This window comes from Saccostrea echinata, unplaced genomic scaffold (genome assembly GCF_033153115.1).
Source record: "Saccostrea echinata isolate AGI-Se365-2 ecotype Australia unplaced genomic scaffold, CSIRO_AGI_Sech_v1 ptg000001l, whole genome shotgun sequence".
Taxonomy (NCBI): domain Eukaryota; kingdom Metazoa; phylum Mollusca; class Bivalvia; order Ostreida; family Ostreidae; genus Saccostrea; species Saccostrea echinata.
The window spans coordinates 47,729,891-47,755,969 of NW_026889750.1; the positions used below are offsets into that span (position 1 = coordinate 47,729,891).

Consider the following 26,079-nt stretch of genomic DNA (forward strand, 5'->3'; position numbering starts at 1 on the left):
GTAGAGAATGGTGAAGTGGTAAAGTATGATGTGTGAATGTCAGAAGTTCGAAACCTCGGAGTACATTGCCTTTAGCAGTAAACAATAAGCTTGGGAACTTGAATATCAGAGGTAACATTATCATGTCTTCTTGCTGATTCAGAAAATGTTGTGCTGAATCTTTGCTATAAAGTTAAAGAAAATGAAAGTATTCAGTTGCATTCTGATTCTACTATGTGGCTTGACTTCATATCTGATTTAAAAATTTCTAACCATAAGCAATATAGTGACTGTGACAATTTGATGGAACGTGAAGACAAGTTATCTTAATGTTGTTTCCCCGTTAACATGGATAAGACAAGCTATATATGTAAACTAAATCCGTGCTGATACATTAGATCAATGATATAAATACAGCATTATTCAGAGGTACTGTAACATGGCCGTATTGATCAGGACGTCAGCTGTCTAGCAGAGAACAGAATAGGAACCTCTCTGTCTAAAATCGCCCCAAAGTAACACAGATTTTCATGTCCCTCACTAATGTTACAGATCACAATGCATCACAGATACACCTTCTCTCTTGTCATGTAGTGCAGACATAAAACTTTTACAAGACATTTTAAATTCATTTGTCATTCTTGACTGGAATTGAAACGTTTAAGTTTACTGTGACTTTAGTTTTCCTCTGTGACTGACTCCCTTTGGCGGCCTGATCTCAGAGAAGCTGTTTGAACTGAGATTCTGAGAAGGACTGGCTGCTATGCTTGGTTTGTCACCTTGGGAGTCAGTTACCTGTAATGGCCATCAGAGCATGGAGGAATGAGTCATCACAGTAGTGTGTACAGCTTTCAACATCAGTCAGTCAACATCAAAAAACTAAAACGGATATTATGTGCATCCCTGAAAAAGTTCTAAGATTTTATATTTTGTGCTTATAAATAAGGATGCTAGTGCAATCTCTGGATATAAATATCTCGCCTTGAATGACCATGTTTTCCAGAAATTCTTGATGCTGCAGTTTCATTGATTTTTTAAGCATTCAACAGTGCACACAATGTATTAAGTAAAAAGCAATAAAATTGGCAACATTTGTATGGACACAATTTTTTGGGGGACCAGCAGTATTACCATGAAGGATACATTTATTGTGCCCATGTTTGAGCATTGAGTCTTAGTTTGCATTACATATTTTAAAAAATTGGGTCAATGTGTTGTGAGGATCAAGGATTAATGAAAACAATGCAGACCAAACCTTAACTTCCTGTTGATAACTTTTTATTACCATGGCAACAGGGAAAAGAGATGTAAATACAGTGAAGTCCAAGTCATCAAAATCTAAAAAGGCTGGAGGGATACAAGTGTCAAAAGTGGAACATGACATTGACGAATTCCTGGAGAATTTCCGAAGAAAGAGTTCTACTTTGGACCAGCCGCTGAGTTGCGACGTTCATGACACCCTCAGACTTCCTCCTAGGAGTTACAGCTCGTCTCAGTGTTCCACAGATGAGTGCACGGACGAGAGTCCAGACAGATCCTATTTTACGGCTCCTTCAATGTTTGTGAAGGGTCACCATCGCCAACACAGCAATACGACAAGTGAGTCTGAGTGGGGACCCGACTATGATGAAGAAAACACTAAAGAGGAGATCATCGAGAAACTCAATGCTCGAGTACAGCACTCAAAAAAGGAGAAAATGGTTGAGCAAGGTAATGTCAAAGAACTGACTCAGAAGGGAAGGGGATGCTAATGAATGCTGAGAAAATACTTTCATAATGTATACATATACTGTGGATCTTTTATTTATTTTTATTAAGTACAAAGAATTTTGAAATTTTTTTGTTCGGGGAGATAACTCCCATTTGTTTACAATACATGTACTAGTTGATCCATCATATAACCGGGAAGGGGACAGATAGGTGATAAAATTACCATAGAGGGAACATGGTTTACCTATTTCATCTGGCCAAATAGTGCTGTGCGTTTATACCACAATAGATTGCAAGAAATATGGGATCTGTATTGCCTGTGCTAAAGTATTGAAGTACTGAATTGGTCTATTGCTTCTTAGTTATTTTTGTAAATTTAATCCAAAATTCAAATTGGCTTAAACCACTGTAGCTGTGCAGCATTTTGGTTTTTGGTAGACTTGATGTATAACTGCTTTTCCAATTTTCACTTTACATATGATGCTACCTATATTGCCGTCAGTATTATTGCTAATCATAATCATAAATTTTTAAATGATTACATATTTACACCAAGGTCCGCTACCGTATATTGTAGGGAGAGGTGTTTTTTGTTGTTATGGTTAGAATTACCAGACACAACACTGAACTGTCAACAGCTTGCACAGATGATTCAGGAAAGGTTTATGGAGATCCAGGAATTAATATATTGTCTCTGATGCTGAACATTAATCTAGTGATTTATTGTTTATCTTCCCAGAGGCCTGAAAGCCTGGAGAGACTGGATATAACAATCATACAATGTCTGCTTATTGTCAAGTCTTTTATTATTTAGAATTAGGATTCATTGATCAATAGCCCACAGTGGAGTTTATGATGAAAAACAAATTTATTTTAAGTTGATAGTATGCTGAGCTTGTTTTGAGTGTAGGAGCCAGTTATTAGAAAGTTCAGAGGAGACCAGCTAATGAAAATGAGAGGGAAAAGGGAGTTGATTAAAGGTAGCAAGTGGGAAAATACCCTTTGAAAGTCCTGTTTAGAAGTTTGGTAATCTGAATTAGTCTTTTAAAGAACAAACATACTAGTGATAATTATCATTTATGATCATTTATGATTTGTTTGATTTTATGGATTATCTGAGCCACCTTCATCTCTTTTTTTAGGTCACCTTAGTCACTTGGGTGACCTATTGCTGTCACTGGCCAACCGTCATTGTCCATTAACTTTTTAAATGATTTCAAATTCTAATCTGGAACTGTTTGGACAAATTTCAACTGAAATCAGTGTGGAGCCTCTATTTGTATTATTGGGCTACAAAAGTTGTGAACTTACTATCCCCCCCCCCCCCCCACCACCACCACCACCACCGCCATAGGGGTGGAATTAAAATGGCATAAAAGAATGCAACATTTAAAATTTTAATTTCTTCTTTACTAGCAAGCATAGACTTACATAAGAGACATGGTGAAATACATAGTTAAAACCAAGCAAAGGTGCCTCATTGATGAACCCTTCCCAAAGTGTCCAGGTTGAAGGACAAGGCTATATGCAATTAATTATGACTATTTCATGTTTAAAAATCTTCTTTTACCATATATAGCAAACAGGTTCTTTGAGACAAAATGAGTTTATAGCAATGACAAGCAAATAACTGTTATTCAAGGCCCCAGGGCAGAGCAAAATGCACAATATAGTAAAAATGCATTTCATCTTAAAAATAATTTCTCATAGAGTGGCATGCATCTAGGATCTAGGACAGAAAGTTGTGTTGAAGAATTACTTAAATGCTTTATGGTTCAAGTCCTGTACTTAAAATGTACTGAGGTTAAAGTTACATTGAACAATAGATGCTGCAGTTCCTCTGGTTACCGTTAACACCCGTGAGCCTCTTGTTAAAGTTTTGCTAAATGCTTCAAATTCTTTGATCCTGTTTTCCCCATGTTAGGAAATATTGTCACAGATTTCTATACCTGGTCAATACGACTATTAGCTTGTCTCAGCTCCCAACACATGTTGAACTGTCATGTCAAAAATTTATCTTCAAATGAAATAAATTAAAATTTAATGAGTTTTCTTCGAACTATGATGTATGTCTGTTGTTTGGTTTGGAGTTAAAAATGGTACACATGTAAACATTAGGATAAACAAGTCGTCATGGTTATTCGTGATTGTAAAATCCTGGACCCCTATACCAGAGATAAGCCATTAAATATGTAGTACAGAGATTGTGGGAAATTCCTGAATGAAATCATTGATCGAAAGGTGAATTAACTCTTAATGAGCTTGATCAGGTAAGATGCTATAAATAGCTTACCGAAACTTTGCTTGAAGTTATTTTACAATGTTTCAATTGATAAAAACCAGGATTTGAAAAGGGGGGGGGGGGGGGGACTGATTAGCAGGGGTAAGGGGGCTGCCTCATATATATGATAATTTTTAGACCTAAATACTGTACAGGAACTTTGAAAGTTATGAAATTTATGTGAAGGTACTGTATATTGCTCATCAAAAAACTATACAAAATATCAATCAAAAATCAATATAAAAGATTCATTTTATAACCAAAATTTAAATCAAAAAATGAACCTCCTCATGTATATAGTGTGAATAAATTATTGCAAGCAACTTTTGCAGCATTTAGAATTTTAGCATTTTTAGTGTACCACCTGGATCCCATGAATGGGGTCAAAAATACATGATATTTCATGTACAGTCAGTACATATGAAATGTATGGGGCTGCCTAGAGGCAAAGCCCTGGTGGGGGGCCAGGGGAAGAAGCCCCAGGAAGCTTCTGGATTCTAGAGATTTGGGCAAAAAAAAAGGGTCTTCTAGGAAGACTTTTTACTATTTCGTGTAGACAAAATGAACGATAAGAATTGCTGTAATAAAACTACATGTACTTATATTTTAAGGTCTATGGAATCAAGCCCCTAGTAGTCTACCTTGCAGAAATAAAAAATAAGGCCTTTTATCCATATTCGTTTATCCACAAATTCCATTCTTTTCAAAGATAGAATAATTCAATTAGGAAACAAAATCAAACTGGAGATCGATCACTTTATTTTCGTGACATCTTATATCTTATTATTGTGAGATTATTATTTGGTATTCATAAGCGAGACAAAATTTTCATGTATTTCAGTCAATTTGGTGAGTGTCAAGATCACCAAATGAGACACTGTCATTATCCTCAATTATACAACCATCTATGTTTCTTTTATGATCGCATTCTGTTTACATCACCAGTTTTCTTCTTATAAGACATCGACTGCGATTTCACAGCACATTTTCTTTCAATATGGGATGCAGAATTGTGTCGCTAAATGTAAAATCAAACTGGAATGGATATGTTAAATCCTGAATTGTATGTTTTTTCTAAAGATGGATTTCTTTTAAACCTCCGCTTGCGGGCGACTTAAATGTAGAATTAACTTTAGACAGCCAAATTTTACAAAAATCAGGATGACATAGCTCTGGAATGACGTAATAAGTGGTACATTTTTAGGACTGAACAGGTGTATATGATACATTAAGTACAGGCATAGAGACATATGTTTTGCTCTGTTAATTTCTGATTTTATGTTCAATAGTTGAGAAATCCTGATGCACATGTAGTGTTTACATTGTTTACTTTGTAATTATAGCTTTTGACCTGTGAAATCAGCTCTCTCCCACCTGCACATTATCAACTATAATAACATTAACGATTATCATTAATTAATATAAATACATGCATCACATTAATTGTCACTGGTCATCTGCAATGTTTAACTCAATATGTAGGTTAATGATGACATTTAAACCTTTTTTATCCTCCAACCAAATTACACACCTTTGAACTATCTGCTCATGTGTTACCTGTAAGGTGTAAATACAAATGCTTAGTTTTTTGCTGAAGGTGAGATTTTATCAAATATTTGTTTGATGTGGATAATTGTAGTACATGTTTTCATTTTGCTTTGAGGTATTCTCTTGTCAGCTATTTACATCTGTGTCTTATATTTATCTACCTTGTGTATATATTTTTCACCTGTGTTTTGTACCTGGCTACTTTGTATGTATATATTTACTGTGATGGATTAAGAATCGAGGTATTAAATTCTGGGCCTGGACAAGGAAGATATAATATAGCTATCAAAAGTGTAATTAAAGTGATATCATGAAGGAACAAATATTCATGGACTGTTTTTTCAGGCACATGTATCCATTTACCTGGGCAGATAGATATTGAGAGGTTTATTTGCAGGTAACAAGATATGCAAGCACATGATGTGAGGATGTATATACAAATGTATTTTGAAAAAATTTCACCTTGAATGTGAAAAGATATACTGAGATTTCTAGGGGATTTTTGTGAAAATTAAAAAAAAAAAATATGCCCATTGGTGGAAATGCAAAATCATGAAAATGGATTATTAGCATTGTATGAAAAATGTCTATGCTCCACAAATTGGACATCATAATAATGATTGAAATTTGTACAAAAAAGGTGGTTAATTCTAATTCTGTTGTGATTTTAAATGGACAAAAAGTAAGTATGTGCTGAGTGTGCAATAAGGATATCTTCAATGTCAAGGTCATTTCTTTTAATTCCTCCTTGCTGACCCCAAATCTTGTGAAATGATTTTTTTTTTTAAATTTTCATGGAAAGTGGAAATTATTCAACAATTTTATATTGAAGAAGTTAGGAAATTTCTTCTCATATCAACAATTCTAACTTTAGGGAAAAAAAACTATAGTTATCAAAATGAATAATGGTTATTTTCTGGTAGCTAGGTGTCTCAATCTCAGGGGGACAAAGATATTTGAGATATCTGAGCTAGGTTCAAGATATCAGAGTTTATTTCAAAGTTGGGATCATGCTTGTTTTGACATTTCCTTGTATTTCATATATAAGTGTTTGAAACAAGAATTTCATTGTTTAAAGGTTTAAGTGAATAGTGAGGGCAACGAGCTCTTACTGCAACCCCTGAGTGAAGAGAAAATTCAGACTATTGCACATTACTCCTATAGATTTTTTTTTTCTGCAGTAAACTCAGTACCCACAATCCTCCATAAATTGCATATGGCTGCCCAAACAACATTCTCAAGATAACCAAACAAAAGTTTAAAAAAAAAAAGCAGTTACTCATTTTGCTAAAATGGAAATACCTATATAGTAGATTAAGCCCCTATTCATTAAAATTTTTTACTTTTTTAAGCTCCGTTATGCAACTAGCGTACAAATGAGTTGCATAGTTTTTAGTTAATTAACATATAATTATTACCTCCAAATGTTACAGTAATATCTTTTAAGCATGTAGACTTCCTAATGTAATAAAGAAATGGGGGCGTCTTCAGTCCTGAATATCTTATGTGCCTCATGATTAAAAAGATGCAAATTAATATTTAAAGCTTTCAAATTAGAGTAATTTTTTGCAATTTTAGATGAAAGTGTTTACCACCGATGGAAGACCAAGATTCCATATTTTTATGTGGTGGATCTAAAGTTTTTTTTTTCAGTCTTAATATAATCTGTTAACCTAATCACTGTATTATTTGAAAGGTTTTCCACTTCCTCAATAGATTATGTGCACGTTGATAGGTTTATTGATTCAAGAGACATTTAAATAAGAAAACAGAGAAACCTTACAATTTCCCTGTGGACTTTGATAGTTTTATAGGAGTCTGAGATCCAATATATAAATATAGGGCTGTCAAGAAACCAGGATGATATTGGAAATACATTATCTGTATCCCTGTGTACAATGACTCAGAATTATTTATTTATGAGAACTAATTCTGGTTAAGTCCAGTTCCTAGAAAAATATCAGAAGTAGATATAACTACGCCATCATGGTGTTTGATATAAGTTAACATGTGATTGGTGTTGATTTACTATATTGATTTAATAAATGTCTGTTAAGTGCTGTTTTTGCTAAGCTTCCCATTCTGACTGTAGAATTACACAAGGCCATCATATTTCTTCCTTACTGTCAGTATGTGCTATAGTAGACTTCATATTGTATGTATTGTGTAATTGTCCTGGGTCTTATACTTCACTCTTCATCTTTGTTTCCATACTGAAAAGGTTTTAAGTAATCACGAGTTCAGAATCCTTGATTAGTAGGTGGAGGATTCAGATTTGTTAATTAAGCACTCAGGAATTGTTTGGGAGTAATCCAGTGTTCAGTATGTTAGAGGAATACTCTGAGAGCTTGGGACAAGGACAAGGATGTCCTTTGTAATTTTAAATAATTTTAAATAATTTGGCATAGTGACATTATAAGTTTCTTGTTGATTTGGCATTAAGTTGGGTAAGCTTCATCTTTGAAGGGATGATGTAGAAATAAGAGGAAAAATAGCTTAATTAGTGTGGAACTATTTGTGTTAGTGCTCAAGAGGGAATGGGTCGCTTGGTCACTTAGGGTATTAATTCAAACTTTAATGAAAATTTTTGTGAAAACTTTAATGATAAATTGTTCACTAATTGATATACATTTTGACAATGATTAAAGATTTTATCCTCATACCAGTTTATGTACTGTCTAGATCTTAGAAAAGCACCCCCATCTTCTGAGAGTATGGGGAATACAAGCTTATTGTTTCAATGAAAAATTATCCCACAACATTAGCTCCAATCTATTAATTAACCGACTCCATTCCTACATATATCTTTATCAAATCTTCATCATGCTAATATGACTTTAAAATGACCTTTACTCAATACAAGGTTCTGAGATCTACAGACAATTAATTGCTAACTCATTAACTTCTAAGTCTTGACTAGCTAGACATCACTTCAATCTTAATTATCCATACACAGATTGAAAAGTCTGAGCATCATGGTCCCTTTTGCCTGAATCCTTAGTAACTATTTTATCATGTCACTGAATTTTTGCACATAAAACTACTCCTCAAGGGAAAGCAGGGTAGGAGTGATGGGAGCTGAGTAGCTTGAACTCTCAGGGTGGGAGTGATAGGGCTAAGTACCTTGGACTTTCAGGGTGGGAGTGATAGGGTTAAGTAGCTTGGACTCTCAGGGTGGGAGTGATAGGAACTGATTAGCTTGAACTCTCAGGATGGGAGTGATAGGAGCTGAGTAGCTTGAACTCTCAGGGTGGGAGTGATAGGAGCTGAGTAGCTTTGACTCTAAGGGAGGAAGTGATAGGAGCTGAGTAGCTTTGACTCTCAGGGTGGGAGTGATAGGAACTGAGTAGCTTTGACTCTCAGGGTGGGAGTGATAGGAACTGAGTAGCTTTGACTCTCAGGGTGGGAGTGATAGGAACTGAGTAGCTTTGACTCTCAGGGTGGGAATGATAGGAGCTGAGTAGCTTTGACTGTAAGTTTGGGAGTGAATAGGAACTGAGTAGCTTTGACTTCTAAGTTTGGGAATGATAGGAACTGAGTAGCTTTGACTCTAAGTTTGGGAGTGATAGGAGCTGAGTAGTTTTGACTCTCAGGGTGGGAGTGATAGGAGCTGAGTAGTTTTCACTCTCAGGTAGGGAATGATAGGAACTGAGTAGCTTTGACTCTCTAATTGATAAGAGCTGAGTAGTAGACTTTAAGTTTGGGAGTGATAGGAGCTGAGTAGCTTTGACTCTCAGGGTTGGAGTTAGAGGAGCTAAGCAGCTTGTACTCCTAGGGATTAGTTCAAAATTAGGGAAGTTAAAGAACTTACCTAAAGGGAATCAGATGAAGTGAGAGATGGACAGGTCTAGATACATATTATACTTTCATTTTTAGCTCATCTGAAGGAAAGGCTCAAGTGAGCTTTTCTGATCGAAATTTGCCCTTTGTCTGTTGTCATTGTTATCTTCATTTCCTGAACCACCAGGCCAATTTCAACCAAACTTGGCACAGAGCATTCTTGGGTGACGGAGATTTAAGTTTATATAAATTAAGGGCCACACCCTCTTCCAAGTGGAGATAAGAATTAGTGAAAATGTAATGGCATCTCTTTAAGAACCTCTGTGCAAGAAAAGATGAAAGTTATGTGAAAGCTTCATTACATAGCATTTTTTTTTTTAAATTATAAGCCAAGATATTAGGGTTGGGCTGAAATCGGACATCCAAATTCTACATCATGCATGTGTACAGGAAAAAAAAATCTCCTCCAGAACAACAGGGCCATGTTGATCATATTGATATTGAGCATCCCAACGTTGTGTGGATTCAACTTTTATTAAGTCATAGCTCTCTTAGGGCTAGATTTTGTTTCATAATACGAAGTCAGAATTTTTGTGAAATTAAAAAAAAATCAGCTAATGACAATTAAAAGGGTTAAAGTGTCTCAGGTGAGCACTGTGGTTCATGGGCCTCTTGTTATATTTACAGAGAGTGACTTGATGGAAGAACAAGAATGTCCGTACAGTGTACTAGATGTAGCCTCCCTCATACAGTCTCGATATGCTTATATCACAGGTAAGTCAGGACAGTGTACTAGATGTAGCCTCCCTCATGCAGTCTCAATATGCATATATCACAGTTACATCAGTACAGTGTACTAGATGTAGTCTCTATCATACAGTCTTGAAATATATATATCACAGGTAAGTCAGTACAGTGTACTAGATGTAGCCTCCCTCATACAGTCTCGATATGCTTATATCACAGGTAAATCAGCACAGTGTACTAGATGTAGCCTCCCTCATACAGTCTCGATATGCTTATATCACAGGTAAATCAGTACAGTGTACTAGATGTAGCCTCCCTCGTACAATCTCAATATGCTTATATCACAGGTAAGTCAGCACAATGTACTAGATGTAGCCTCCCTCATACAGTCTCGATATGCTTATATCACAGGTAAGTCAGTACAGTGTACTAGATGTAGCCTCCCTCATACAGTCTCGATATGCTTATATCAAAGGTAAGTCAGTACAGTGAACTAGATGAAGCCCCCCTCATACAGTCTAGATATGCTTATATCACAGGTAAGTCAGTACAGTGTACTAGATGTAGTCTCCCTCATACAGTCTCGATATGCTTATATCACAGGTAAGTCAGTACAGTGTACTAGATGTAGTCTCCCTCATACAGTCTAGATATGCTTATATCACAGGTAAGTCAGTACAGTGTACTAGATGTAGTCTCCCTCATACAGTCTCGATATGCTTATATCACAGGTAAGTCAGTACAGTGTACTAGATGTAGTCTCTATCATACAGTCTTAATACATATATGACAGGTAAGTCAGTACAGTGTACTAGATGTAGTCTCTATCATACAGTCTTAATACATATATCACAGGTAAGTCAGTACAGTGTACTAGATGTAGCCTTCCTCATACAGTCTCGATATGCATATATCACAGGTAAGTCAGTACAGTGTACTAGATTTAGTTTTATCATACATGTAGTCTCATATGCATATATCACAGGTAAGTCAAGTTTATTGTGTACTAGATGTAGTCTCTCTTGTACAGTCTCAAAATACATTTATTGTAAGTGAAGTTCAGTGTATAAGACTAAGCTTGTCTTGCACAGACAAAGAACTTATTTATCACAGGTTTATCCACAACAGTGTAATTTAGTGGTATTATACAGTTTTAAATTAAATTTGGTATCTCAAACATTTATATCTTGAATACTATGGATATGTCAAAGTGTGATTGAAGTCCCCACCATTTTTCCTTTATATATTTTAACCTATATATCTTCTCTCCTCTGATATCTGGAGTTTTTTTGAGTTCAAGATAACAAGGTTTGACTGTATTTAATTATGGAGTAGGAGGAAGATTATTCATTAGAACATTCTTTTTGTGCTTGATAAAACTATATGCTTTATATAAAATTTCCATTTATTATTTTTAAAAATCTAAATCTTATTTCATTTTAAACAAAAAAACTAAGAAGAACCCATGTGTATAGTATACTATTGAATTGAACTTAAATGCAGATTTCACTTTTATTCAATTCAGGTGGAAAAGCAAAAAATGGTGCCTTGATTCTGACATTTCCAGAAAATCCTCAGCATCCACAGATACCTGACGAGGAATACCGAAAGCTTGTCAACTTCCTGTGCTGTGTTCCGACGTAAGTTATATTCTGAAGGATACAGACCTATCACAGATTGACAAGCCTTGTGTCACTTCATATTACATCTGAAGTAAAACATGTTGAGATTTGGTGAAAAAAATCTTATATGATTTTAATTTTATTTGGACATTTGTACATGTATATAGCAAAAAAATAAAAAATGATAATAATAATAATAATATTAATACAGTCAATCCTCAGTAATCCAAACTCCAGTAATCTGAATGCTTCACCTTTGGGACAGAATATATCTACAAATTATAAAAAGTATGTTTCAGTAAGCTGAAGGTGACAATTTGCACAGGAACACAAGTATCCTTATTGACAAGGACTCCTCTGTACACCGATTTCTCATTAATTGTTTAAAAAAAAGAAAGAAAACAAAAGAAGACATTAGTGTCATAGAAAAACTAATTTTGTTTGTTGAAAAAAATCACATATTTTTGAAACTGATGGCAGAAGATTCAGTGTATACTGTATAAAGTTTTTTTCCTTGTTCCAGGTTGGCTGAATCTGAGCAGGGTTTTGTAATTGTGTTAGACAGACGACAAGCGAGCTGGAACGATGTCAGGGCACTCTTACTAAAAATGTCGGTCAGTGCTTACAATAAAACTAATATACAGGCATTAAGATTACATCTGATTCATTATTTGTGTACTCAAACTGACTGGCAAACAATCCAAAGATTGTGAAATTTCCGAAAAGTTTGGCACATATTACGTATTTTAAAGAATCCTTCTTGACAAAAAACAATAATCAAAAACTCATTTTTGCTAATTATTTCCTAATTTTGGAACTCATTGGTTTTTCATAATATAAAAACAAAGGAGGTATTTGAATTATCCTGAAAAACTGACATATTGCATGAAATTGTTGTCTAATTCTGAGATTGTTGTCTTTGGCAGGAATTTTTCCCAAAACATATACAAGTTGTGTTCTTGCTGCAACCAAAAGGGTTTTTCCAAAGAGCATTTGCTGACATGAAATCCAAGTTTGTGAAAGAGGAACTAGAATTTAAGGTTAGATGACTTAACAAAATTTCCTTCTAAACAATGCCTAATACCTAGTACTTGCATGTACTACAAGTTGCTTATCTGTAAGTCTGAGTGTTTTAATGAAAAAAATAAAATTGTTCTTGTCAAGTGAGGTACATAAACTTTTAGATAAATTTACAATACAGATGCAGTGCCGTTATTTCTTAATTTTTTTTTATGTTTGCTTCTAAAGTTATGGGAAAAGAGATTTTTTTTGGCTTTTAAACCTAGCCATTGACAAAATCTTTTTTATTCCCTGCCCTGAATATGGCAGGGGAATATTGTAGTGCTTTCCATCCTTTTGTCTTTCCATGCTTCTGTCCTTCCAATACTCTTTACATTTAGCTCATTTTCAAAGAAACTGTTCAAAATATTGCGAACAAAATTCATACAATGGTACATATTCAAGAGAACTATTCAACTGTGGCATACTCTTATGACCTTAACCTTTATGACTTTGACCTTCTGATGAACTTCACTTTTGAAGATTTTATAATTAAACTCTATACAAATATACATACAGTAAAACTCAGTCATAATGAACTCACTGATAAGGAAATCTCAGTTTTAAGGAAAATTTTACTAATCCCGTAGAAGACTTTCACTATATGTTCTTTACACAGATATAAAGAATCCCAGTTATAAGGAAGCAAACTGAGGTCCCAGTGACTTCCTTATAAGCAAGTTTTACTGTATATTAGTGGAAGCAATTCAGCTGTGTCCTTATTTTCTTTTTTTGACCTTTCCATTGACCCTGATCTCACTATTCCTTCATTTTGCATTTAACTAAGTTTCAAAATAAAGTGCTCAAGATATTTTCATCAAACTTTGTATACTGATACAAGCTTATGAGAGAAATAAAAGTATGTCATCATTTTTTGAGCTTGAAATTTCCTATGACCCTGATTTTCACTTTTTCTTCATTTTGCTCCAAGTTCATCTTATCTAAGTCCTTAAAGAATTACTTCACAAAACTCGGAAAAATCTCAGAGCATTTAATCATACATACTTATGTACTGAAGGTTTAAATTCTTGTATGAAAAATATGAAAATTATTCCTTCTTTCATCATATTTTACTATTAGTTCAGACCATGGAATCAAGGTACATTTTTTTTCTTGCTGCAATACAATGTACCGGTACCTAAGGAAGGCATTCATGTCATATGGACATATTTGTAGAGAAATGAAAAATGTGTTAAACAATTTAACAATTAAACAATAATCTTATCTTTGAAATTATGTACTAGTTGAACTGCATTTGAGCCATTTAATACATGTGAAAGGTCATAAACTTTAAATAGACTGAAATTTTATTTGTTTTGTCTTATTTTAATTTTTTAAATATTTTTTTTTCTCTTAGCTTAGAAAGTAAGATTATTTACCTTTCAGGTTGTGTTATGTAATGAGCCGAGTGAGATGTTTGACTACATAAGCGAGGATCAGTTAACTACAGATGTGGGGGGTAAACTCGAGTTTGACGCCAATGAATGGACTCAACACAAATCTGTATGTAATTGTAGGAACATCACTATAAATGTAAATAATTATTAGTCGGTGATTGGGAAATTGTACTAATTTTTCCTCAAGCAAGTGCATAGCACTCTTAGTTCTCCAAGTTAAAACTTATATTAAGGTGCCACACGGTAATATATCCTAAATAATGCATCCATGAGGGTAATTTATCCTAAAAGCACCTCAATGAATGAATGGTCTCATCTCCAGCTGATTTAACATGCAGAAGTAAATAATGAAGTGAATGTTGCATTCATGAGTGGACAATTTTGCCAGTATCTTTATGTTGGTAATGATTCATTCATGCATAATTGATCAAGATTGTTTTTCAAGCTTCATAAGTAATTTACCAACAAATTATATAGACCCAGTTATAATCACACTAATATCTGATATACATCATTGTACAGCTGAGTCATTCTGTATGGTGTAGATTACTAATAACACTGATATCTAGATATGATTGACCTTCATCTCGCTGTATATTTTAAGTTATCACCTGGAAGGAAGGGGCACCTGTTCCCGCTATATTACACTTTATTATTTCATTAAGATTATTCTAAGATATTTTCTGTAATCTTTGTTTATACACATCAGACACAGCTGGGGGAACTTGTTGAGCTCTTAGAGGATGTTGATAAGTGTGAATAGATTACCTTAATAGATTTCCTGTGTGTTAATTCAAATTCAGAATTAGTTAGATATCTATATATTATTATGTACTATTTGTTTTGACACAGATAAAAAAAGAAATTGATTTGATATACATGATTCCTAAACTATAAAATACTCATCTTCCCATGTTTTCTGGTTAAACTTTATTTTTTTAAATTTTATGCTACAAGAGTTCTTGAAGCAAAATTTTGGGTGTTTGCAATTTTATGTAAAAGTTTTTTTTTATACCCGTATACCCCCAGCTTGAAAGCAGGGGACAAGGGGTATATATTGATGGAGGTGTTTATCTGTTTACCATATCACTTGAGGGTACTCATCTCTTAATGTCCTCAACTCTTGCTATACCACTGAATAAAATTTGATGAATCTTTCACAGAGTCTTTATTACATAGTGCCAATTAGTGCACCTTCTATTTTTTAATTCAATTGGACAGATATTTGGGGTTTCCAATGGCAAAAACTAAACTCTGCCATTATACTCATACGGGAGCGGGGGATATCATTTTGTGAGCTTAGTGCTTACAGTATCTCTAGTTTAGGAGGTACCCCTGGTAATTTTTTCCTTCAGATGAGTGGCATATCCTGCACCCAAACCAAATACACCAACACATACACATGCAATGAACAAATTGTATCTGGTAATTATGACTGGTATCACCTTAAATTTATCGTTCCCTTCTCTCATTTTCAACAGGCTGTAGAGAAGTTTGCTTCCAACACTGAGAAGATGGGTACCGCGGTCAAGGTTTTAGTGAAGAAATATGAGGAAATAGAGATTCCTAACGATGTTCCCGGGATGGAGAAACTGATCCAGGACCATATCCAGGGGCGTAAGGAAATCCTCGACGACCAGGCCTCCACGGTTACCCACGGAGAAACGCTGCTGAGTTGTATTAGGGGGGATAACTCTGAAATCCACTTTACTCAGGCTACACATGTTAGAAGTCTAGAGAAGTATGTCAGAATTTTTGTCTGTTCTATTCTATTGTTCAGCTCTACTTCTAAGATTTTTTTTGAAATTATTTGGAAGAATTTCCTGGAAATTAAGATATACTATGATCAATCTGTATATGAAATAACCTAAATCCATTTTCAAAAAAACTCTTGAGCAGATTATAATGAAAAAAATATGTTGTACGCTTATATATACATTATACTATGTTGGGAAAACAGCGAAAAGAATATTCTTATAATGGTATCTACGTAGTATATATGCAAGAAAAATAGCTACTTTTGTACATTTTTAAGAGAAAGAATTTTTTTTGTGATTTACAGAGTGAGTAAGTCAAAATGATATATATATACCATATAAAGGGTAATTTTTCATGCTGTCAACTTTTACTAATTTTCACTTGTTCAATAATTTCACAAAAAATAAGCTTGTATCTAAAACCACAGCAGTAAAATTTTATGACAGAAAGTTTAGATCACATTAATTTAGGCCATGTACATGGTCACATATTTTCCGCAGGAAATTGTCACAGCGTACTTTTAAGTACATTTAAGACATAGAAAGGCAGTTAAAAAAATCTGTGTAATTTTCTACCCATGGATTGAGCAGAATTAAATTATAGTTTTGCAGAATAATGACCCTGTGGTAAAAAGTACGTTTACAGTATATCCATTGTCTGAAAAGGAAGTCGACAGTCTGACTGGATATTCAATAAAATGATGGTTTTACTGAATTCCTGATTTTAATCTTTAAGGCAGCAATCTATTACTCATATATTGAAAACAGGACTTTTGAGTCAATCCTTGTACTTGCAGACTTCTGATAAAACTTGAGGAGATTAAGAAAGAGTTTGAGGGATTCTGGGCTCGACATGAAAAGCGACTCAAACAGGCACTGCTTCTACGGCAATTTGAGGAAGAATTCAAATTAGTAAGTAATTTAAATACACAGGCACTACTGCTTTGGCAGTCTCAGGAATATGCACTTGTAAAAATGAAGATAATTGTTATGGAGCAGGTTCAAAGAGTAATAAATAAAAAAATAAAACGTTTATTAAATCAAGTCAAACGATATAAAATATCTGAGTTGTGTACAAATAGGTGAGAAAAATGTTAAGTTCTTTTTCTTTTTTTCTATGAAATTTTTTTTTTAGACAGTTGATTTTAGACACACAATTTCAATTACTTTAAATTATAAATCCTTTAAAATTCATCAAGAATCCTTATTTCACCACCATTTTAAATTTTCCAGTACCAGTATAATGTGGAACGTAAGCTGGAATGGCTACAGACCAAAATGTCCCAACTCGGAGACTCTCTGGATAAAGTCGAGGAGCTGTTCCAGGAATTCGAGGAGTTTGAGAATGAAGCACAGGTAAGATTTCAGGTTGGCAATCACAGGTAAAAGTCATGTGGATGAGGTACAATTAAGTGTAGATTACAGGTGAATCCATTAGGTGGTATGTTGTAGGAGTTAGTGCCCTTTGTACAGAATACAGTCTATAAAACTAAAGAGCGTTTAAGGTTTATACCTATAGACAGTTTGCAATTATACTTAGTCTTTTTGTCTAAATTAGATTCTTTTTCAAGATTGTTTTTCACGTAAACAAAATTAATTAATTTCCTTTTTGTACCTTTGTCCAGCAACGACCCCTTCAGGTCGTTTTACACTTTAAGGTGAGAAGTTCCTCTGTGAATGAGAAATTTTCTCACCTGTATTACCTGTCCTTGGGACTTTAATTAATTCTTGTTAAGAGTTTACACAGTACACTCTTCCTACCTGTTCACAGTGGATTATAGTTTGATTTCTTAATACTTTAATCTAATTGAATTACCTGAGAATTTGATGAATAAGTTGCCCACCAACTAACCTAATTTTATCTGTCAGTTAGAGACCAAACTGCTCGGATGTGGAATACTTCTGTCCAAATTTGTAGGTCTGTATTTGATTCTTTTCACTAATCACTAGAAATTTGATGCTAATTGGGGAATAACTTATATAACTGAATGTATGTATGAATGTTTTATAAAATAACAAATAATCATTAATACCAGGCATTCAATGTTTTGTTTTTTCAACTTTTCAATGCAATAGAATGAAATGAAAATGTGTATTTGTGTTAAAATTCCAACTTGCTGATCAGTGTAGAAATAATTGTTAATATTGGTAATGAGAGTAAAGAAAAAGTTGTTTCACTGAGATAAACACATGACCCTTATTTATTATGACAGATATAAACTTTATTTTTCCCCAGTGCTTGTTTAAGTGTGACAAGAATCAGCAAACTTGTGAATTAAGCTTTTCTGAATGTGTATACTTTTTTCCTGTGCTGTAATAATGATGCTCAAGTATAGATTGATAGGCTTTTGTAGGTAATAGTTTTGAGACTAAAATTGAAACATTTTTTTTTCAAAATAAAATGATTGGTCAATTCTTTATAATCTTAAAACTGATCCAGAAAAATAGCAGTCTACTGCTGTCCTCTGGCTTTTATATATGACAATTACATGCTGTCACAAACTGTGGTTGAAAAACAAAACAAAAAATGACTGGAAATATGTTGGATAATTAAGCTGTTTCTTGTGAAATAAAAAAGATATTATCAGGAGTAGAGAAAATGTATTCATGTAACTTTTATTTTCCCTCTATCTAAAAGAGAGTGTGAACCAGAAAAAATAAGAATTTGTTAAAGTCTTTGTGATTGTTCAGATGATGGACTTATTGGAGTATTTGTCTTGCTTTGGATTAAACCCTTGATATGAGTCTGATTTGAATATTTATTCAATCCATACTTCTAATGCAATAGAGTTTGAATGAAAATTGCTCTGTCATTGTCTGAAATTATGGCTGTTTACAAGTTTATATGTAAATTGCTTCTTTATAGAAATAAAAACAACAAAATAAAATGTCCACATCATTATAATAATGATTGAAAAAGTCTTTAATATAATTTGGTACATGTGAAAAAGGCACCTGTCATCAATATCTAAAGGAGGTTATCTTTATTTCTAGCTGAACCTTGCTATCCTATAATTTGTAAATTTTTTAATCCAGAAATTCATTAATTTTTTACTGAGTACATGTAATTGAGATAAGTCACGGATCTGCATCAGCCATGACACATTGTCCTATAAATATACTTAACTGCTAGGGAGAAGTGTATATTTAAGTAACTTACTTTGTCTATATGTGACCAGTAGCTAGGTATGATATCTACCTCTGTAGAAATCACCTGTAGTATTATCAATCCACCACCTTACCTATAGTGTCCCTTATCCTCTGTCTACACTCCCGTAATCTGACAGTTTGTGTGACTCGTGACAACTCAAGATAAACAGAAACTAGAGAGTCTTGTTTTCTCCCATCAAAATTTCATTATATACCATTTTAGTCAGACTAAAAGGATATCTGTTACATTTGGCATATAGAATAAAAACTGGTTGTCTCTCCTCCTAGATTACCTCCCTTTATCTCTCTGATACAGGGTCACAGGAATGGCTCTCAGATTACAACTCTGTTTTTCAAAAGATTTGTTGATTTGTTTTATAGGTCTTCAAAAAGTTTTTTTTTTTCTAATTCTTTTACGTACGCATTCATTTTGTTTCTAAATCAAGAGTTCCCTTAATTTCAGAAGACATGACTATTAAAATAATTACTATGGATTTCTGTGGTCATCTGAGGATTGATTTTCCATCTTGTTAATTCACATTTCTTTACTTTTTATTCTCATATAACTCCAGAGCACAGATGTAAACATTTGTTTTGAGATGATAAGCTTTGAAAAGGTGGACTTTTTTGGTGATTACAATTACTCAGAATTATGAAGATGAATGAAAAGAAGAAGTTTTTGATCATCAAGGACAAATGCTACATACAAAACATTGGTTGCATATACTGGTATATTATTTTTGGTTGTACACACTGCATATATCAAATCTCTAAGAGATTAAGAAATTGTAGACTTTCCATGATGTTCAAATTTCTTCCTTTATGTCATCACCCTTATAAATCTATCATAATACAATTTTTTTTATCACTTTATAGGACATAATTGTGAAACTTTGAATAAAAAATGAAACTTTATGCAGCTAAACTTATTCATTTAAATTATTTGACAAAAGTTTGTTTGTATCATCTTTCCCTAAAAATAAGGAAGATTTTGAGTAATTGTTTCTTGAATATGACTGTAAGTTAACCAGTAATGCACAAAATTTGGGCCTTAATATACAACTGTATACTATTTATCTATCACATACTTATACATATATTTACTGACAAGCAGTATCTTTTTGTAAGTGTTTTTTACAAATTTATTTTTTAAATCATGAGAATCAGTTGAATCACATGTAGGAATCGAAGTACACAGTCATGCTTTGATTCTTTTATGATTAATGGATCATAATATTTATATACAAATGTCTTTGTATTTTGAATTGGAGATTTAAATATATATACATAAGGACTGTTTAATTTCCTTTAATCTTTAGTACAAACTGTTGATGTATTCAGTTATTGATAATCAATTAATCAATGTAATTGTATATTGCATACTGAATGGGCCCTCAGATGTGTTAAAAGTCATAACCACTCAAGCTGAATTATGAAAACTTATGAAAGTGTGTTTCATTATTGTGGGTTTTACCACTGCTTACAAAAAGCTAATACAACTTGATTGAATGGGCCTTTACAACATAGATTGTACAATGTGAGGATAATTAATCTATGGTCTGTACATGCCTGTTTTGGATTCACACATTGTTTGTTGCTGATTAGTCCCTCATTAAAGAGTTGACGATCGAGTCTAAGCATGCAAGAGACAGGATCCCCAATCCTTGTTTTTGCGATAATTGAGTTCTCTGTAGGTACAACCCAAAAGATTACAAGTACGCTTTACCCATTAAGTTCCTTGTTTGGACTAGATATCTACCATATATCTATCTTAAGAATAAAAGGGAAAGAGATTAGGACCATGTTGGGGTTGTGTAACAGCTTTATGGTCGGTATGGTCACTTTTGAAGACCCTCTTGATGGTGTATATATGTTTTAGCAACTGGTGGGTGTAAAGAGCTAATTGTCTTTTGATGTGATTAGAGATAATGGTGTTAAGGTGAGAGTGCCCCAGGGTTGAATTGTTCTTTTTATGTGGACCTTAGTTTCTTGTAAAAATAGATTCCACAACACTTCTTTGGAAGATTTTGGTCAATTTAAAAACATTAAATGTTCTGTTAGTTTAAATCATTTCTCAGTGGAGCATTTCAGGTAACTGCAAATCTTCTACAGGATATTTTTCTTGTCGTTACGTGTACAACCATAACTAGTGGATTCCATCTTGGGTTGACATTGCTCCTTGAGGACATCCAGGATAAATCTGTTACTGGCACATGCAGTTATACCAAGTTTGACATAATTTGATGGAGTAATAAAGTTGTTATTTGATCTGGATACACAACAGAATAACCTTACACAGCCACTATAGTGATCCATCAAAGTTTGTAATTCATTTGACATGGGATATAATCTAGTGAAATCATGCCCGCATTGAACTGCAGATAAACTAAATTCAATTTCTTTAAAAACATTAAATGTTCTGTTAGTTTAAATCATTTCTCAGTGGAGCATTTCAGGTAACTGCAAATCTTCTACAGGATATTTTTCTTGTCGTTACGTGTACAACCATAACTAGTGGATTCCATCTTGGGTTGACATTGCTCCTTGAGGACATCCAGGATAAATCTGTTACTGGCACATGCAGTTATACCAAGTTTGACATAATTTGATGGAGTAATAAAGTTGTTATTTGATCTGGATACACAACAGAATAACCTTACACAGCCACTATAGTGATCCATCAAAGTTTGTAATTCATTTGACATGGGATATAATCTAGTGAAATCATGCCCGCATTGAACTGCAGATAAACTAAATTCAATTTCTTTTTTTACGTGTCATAATTTCTTGTTGGAAGTCAGAGGACACACTTTTTATGAGTTCAGAGATCAAGTGATAATTGTTTTTACACATGGAGAAGTTTTGCCGGAGGACAGTGATATATTCACTGAAACTATTGTATCATGACTGACATAGATTATACCCCTGGACACTGTGTATAATCCCTTAAATGTTAAGATTTCAGGAAACGTTGTCATTTTTTATTTGCCTTGGTGATGTTCCACTGATTTTTTTAGAACAAAATTTTGATTGTTATTTTTTTGGTTTACCTTCAGTTATGATCTTTATGCAGTCGTAGTTGGATATAATTTTTTACCCAAGATTTACGATCCTAATTTTTATTTTCTGTGCTACTCTACCTGGAATGTTGTAGTGTTGTATTGTTCTCAAGCTGTTACAGTGATATAGAAATAGGTAACCACGCAGGAATCATCAATTTTAAAGGGCTGGTTACGCAAAGAGAAATAAAAGACAAAAAGAATTTATTGCAGTGTGCATGTACAATCTGCTGAACACAAACTCAGTCGAGACAAAAGAGACGAGGATTATACATCGGTTGTTCCAACACGTCGACTTCTAGTGCAAATACTGTTTCCTCTTTTTCTATTGTGCTTTTGCCATCAATGTGGTTTTAAAGAACTGTGGATTGAATTGAACAGTTGATTTTTATGATAAGCAAAAAGTGTTGAAAGAGTGCTGCAATATCAAATGCATTGAAACCGGTTTCTTCAAATATTTATCAAGTATTATTGATTTAATTGCTTTTTGTAATGTTAATTGGAAAAGTGGGTTATTCTCTCTGTGCACTGTGTAAAACACTACAGTCATCATAATACTTTGGAAGTAAGGTCCATAGGAATCTGTCAGTAGAGGATTTACTAGTTAATTAATTTACAAAAACTGTTAATTAACTATCAAAATGCCTCTGTATCGTCGCTGGAGATGGTCCACCTCCTGTGTTCCGAATTTATACTCTCAGGTGAGTTTATTTTTTTTACGTAACCAAACAAAATAGTTTTTTATCTAGGTAGCTAGTGAGAACTTGTGTATCATTTCCTGCGAACTGATCAGGGTCTCTGTACCCTTTCTTTGTTCCTTACATACGATCAAGCCCACTCGCTAGACTGTTTCTGGTGACGTGATTCCAATCCCATTATGCAGATGCACATTGTGTGGTTATTCATTTCTCTCACCAAGCAGTTGTAGAAGCAGTGTCACCATTCAGCTCTTTAGTAATTCAAGCTGTTCTGACATGCAGACAGGGCAATAGTGAGAAAAGAGAATCTCATTTATAGTTGGAGTCTCTTAATCGATCATCCTACATTTCAAAGATTTAAAAGTGTAAGTTAGACTTGTCAGAGGTCGTCATCCTCATTGAACTGGATTGTGAATACGATTATATCCTGTACTTTATGCAGATAAAAGACCAGTGTTGTCTCCTTTTACCTGAGATACCTGTGACCTATTCATAAAACGGAAATGAAAATAAAGCACCTGTGCGTGGAGGGGGGAGGCCGAGTATTGTCCTGAGTCATCAGTGTGTAGAAATGTTCGCGTCCCTCACACAAGTTTTTTGAGAACTTGATTGTTTTGTGGATGTGTTAATGCTGGATATTACACTTGCTGGATTATTATGTTGCCAAGTTGGCATAGGAAAACTCAGGTAATATAGGTAAATGATATGTCGACAGACAGTTTATTTTGTTAAACAGACAAGTGTTATGGAAGTTTTGGACCATTTTTCCTCTGTTTGTATACAGAAGTGTACTTCTTAAAGAATTGAGTCAAAGCACATGTTTCCTCAAACAAGGGGGCTGTATTGTCAATAGTATATTGTCTTACATGGTTCATTTATTAATTATGAATGAAACACCTGCACTTTATGATGGTCAAGTATAATAAGTGTATAAGATTATTAATAAATTCATGGCTACTTGAATGACAAGGTATAATTAAATAAAATAACATGGATCAATTTATTAGATAGAAGAAAGGGAAATCTGTTGTCTATTTACATAGACTGAAGCCATTAAATCTGGACATTTGTACAGGTTAACACAACACAGTGTTTATATTTACAAACAATTCAGGTAGATTATGTGTGTTATGCCACTGTTTACCTATTTACCATGAAGTGTTCAGAATTAATCAGCTTAGGGGAGATAACTTTGTACTTGACCAGTCAGGCAGTGGAGAGATGACCATCACTGAGTGACCAGTGGTCATTGTCCATTAGATTTCTTGTCATTACTGGATATTAGTATAAAACTTCTATGGTGGGTGTTGCTCAATTCTCTGTAATACCTTAACAGGTGGACGGTCACTGACCTCACCTGCAGAATTAAGCCCTATAGGGCCATATTGACCTGTAAAGTACCCCTGTAGGGCCCATCAGACCCAGGGTTAATTTGTCACTAAATACACATTTAACACAGAGATTATTCTGATCTATGACAATATCATCATACACCCAGGCTCTGGGCTAGGAGGTGTTGTACATAATACCCCTTTGTGTAAGCTAAAAGGTGGACACTTGTGTATTCAGATATCTGTTTGATCCTAGTTGATTGTAAATAAAAACAAAAGATATATCAAAATCAATATAAAAACAACAGATATATCAAAATCAATATAAAAACAACAGATATATGATGTCAGAGAAAGCAGTATTAACTAAAGTGACATTAATTGTAAAGGAGCGCCATTTATCAAGAAATGAACTGTAGGCAGTTTTGTAGTGTAATACATTTATAATTTTTTGACCTTTTGACTAAAATATATTATAATGAGACATAAAATCTCTTTTTATCTAACACGTTAAGATATGTAAATGAAATATTTTGTTTTCTAGATAATCTGTGGTGTGCAGGTTATTCCTGGAAAATCCATATATGATTCATAACAAACTCTGTTTTTTAGTTTATACCCAAGACATTATTGATAAAACAATATCATATGTTAATTCTGTCTTTAATTTCCATTAGATATTGTAGGCATATAGCAATGGAATTGTCTCTCACAGCAGCAGGATCATTGAATAAATGGTTTTTCTGACACAATTTTTACTGTTTCTGGTTTTATTCCTAGCCATTAATTCAAGGCGTATATAATTAATTAAGAGAAAGCCATTCCATATATAAAATAAATTTCTCCATCAAATAAGTTCTTTTCATTTGAGGACCGAGCAGGGAACTTTGATGCTATTGTATCATTGCAATAAAAACAGCACAAAAATATACTTCAAATGAATCCAGTGTAATAACTTAATTAGTGTAGATTAATTAGCAGTAGATTTAAAACCAATGTAGGTAAGAATTCAATGAATAATTGCCATCCCTAGTCTCGTTACAAAGAGTGGTATAATACATGTACTAGTGCTACACAGTTCCTAAACACCAGAGAATTCAGACTGTGGAGGCAAAGCACCATTACAGCTAGATAGGGGGATCCTCCAGTCTAGTCTCTTGTCATTATTTGAGCCTATGATGGATGGACTGCTCTAGAACTGTGGACATCCAGTGTCATCAATTTGAAATAATAGCCTAGCTACACATTTTGCTAGATATATTCAAATGCAGAACAAGTATTCTTTTAAAAAGGAATTATTGAGGATCCCTCATACTGTGTTTACTTCTTTTAAAACTATAAACTTAAAAATGGTGAATGCATAGAACAATTCAATAACTTCCTGAATGAGTTATCTTTCCCTTAAGGAATTGTATAAACAGTTTTTGGGACTTTGAGAAAATACTGTACGATAGAAAGTTTACATATTAAGTTTATCCGTACCTGGCATATTTCCCCAGGATAAATATTAATTGATTAATGAAGTATTAGTAACAGAAATTACTGTTGTCTACCAACAATGGGAAAACACATGCAAATATTCTATTCAATACCCTTGTACAATATCTTGGTCTAATGTGATATGTTAAGAATACTCGAATCAATTTCAAATTGTGTCATTTACTGTAGATTTTTGTAAATGCCATCTTACATCAAAGGGTAGATCACTCTAACTGCGTAGAAGTGATTTAGAACTCTTCAATGCATAGTAGTGACAACATCACAATTGCACACCAGTATTCTGAATTATATTTTTTTAAGTACTGAGTTTTCAGCCAATATACTGTAGATCACTAAATTTTCGCGACACCTTATGTTCGCGAGATAGTCAATGTCTTTTTATAAGCGAGACAAAATTTTCACGAATTTTAGTTATTGCTCTATATAATCATGAGGATTACTTTAATATGTGAGAATGAAAT

At 33.7% G+C, this 26,079-nt stretch overlaps 1 protein-coding gene across 1 annotated transcript in view; it reads left to right on the forward strand.

Annotated features, from left to right (window-relative positions):
* Positions 1-1,226: 1,226 nt before the first annotated feature.
* LOC133193185 (guanine nucleotide exchange factor DBS-like) overlaps positions 1,227-26,079 on the forward strand; it is a 37,802-nt gene continuing 12,949 nt past the window's right edge. The window contains exons 1-9 of the mRNA XM_061329157.1: positions 1,227-1,689; positions 9,986-10,072; positions 11,571-11,685; positions 12,191-12,281; positions 12,594-12,707; positions 14,113-14,229; positions 15,605-15,864; positions 16,678-16,792; positions 17,114-17,236. Of these exons, the coding sequence (XP_061185141.1) occupies positions 1,266-1,689; positions 9,986-10,072; positions 11,571-11,685; positions 12,191-12,281; positions 12,594-12,707; positions 14,113-14,229; positions 15,605-15,864; positions 16,678-16,792; positions 17,114-17,236 (1,446 nt within the window). The 5' untranslated portion in view covers positions 1,227-1,265. The remainder of the gene's footprint in view (positions 1,690-9,985; positions 10,073-11,570; positions 11,686-12,190; positions 12,282-12,593; positions 12,708-14,112; positions 14,230-15,604; positions 15,865-16,677; positions 16,793-17,113; positions 17,237-26,079) is intronic.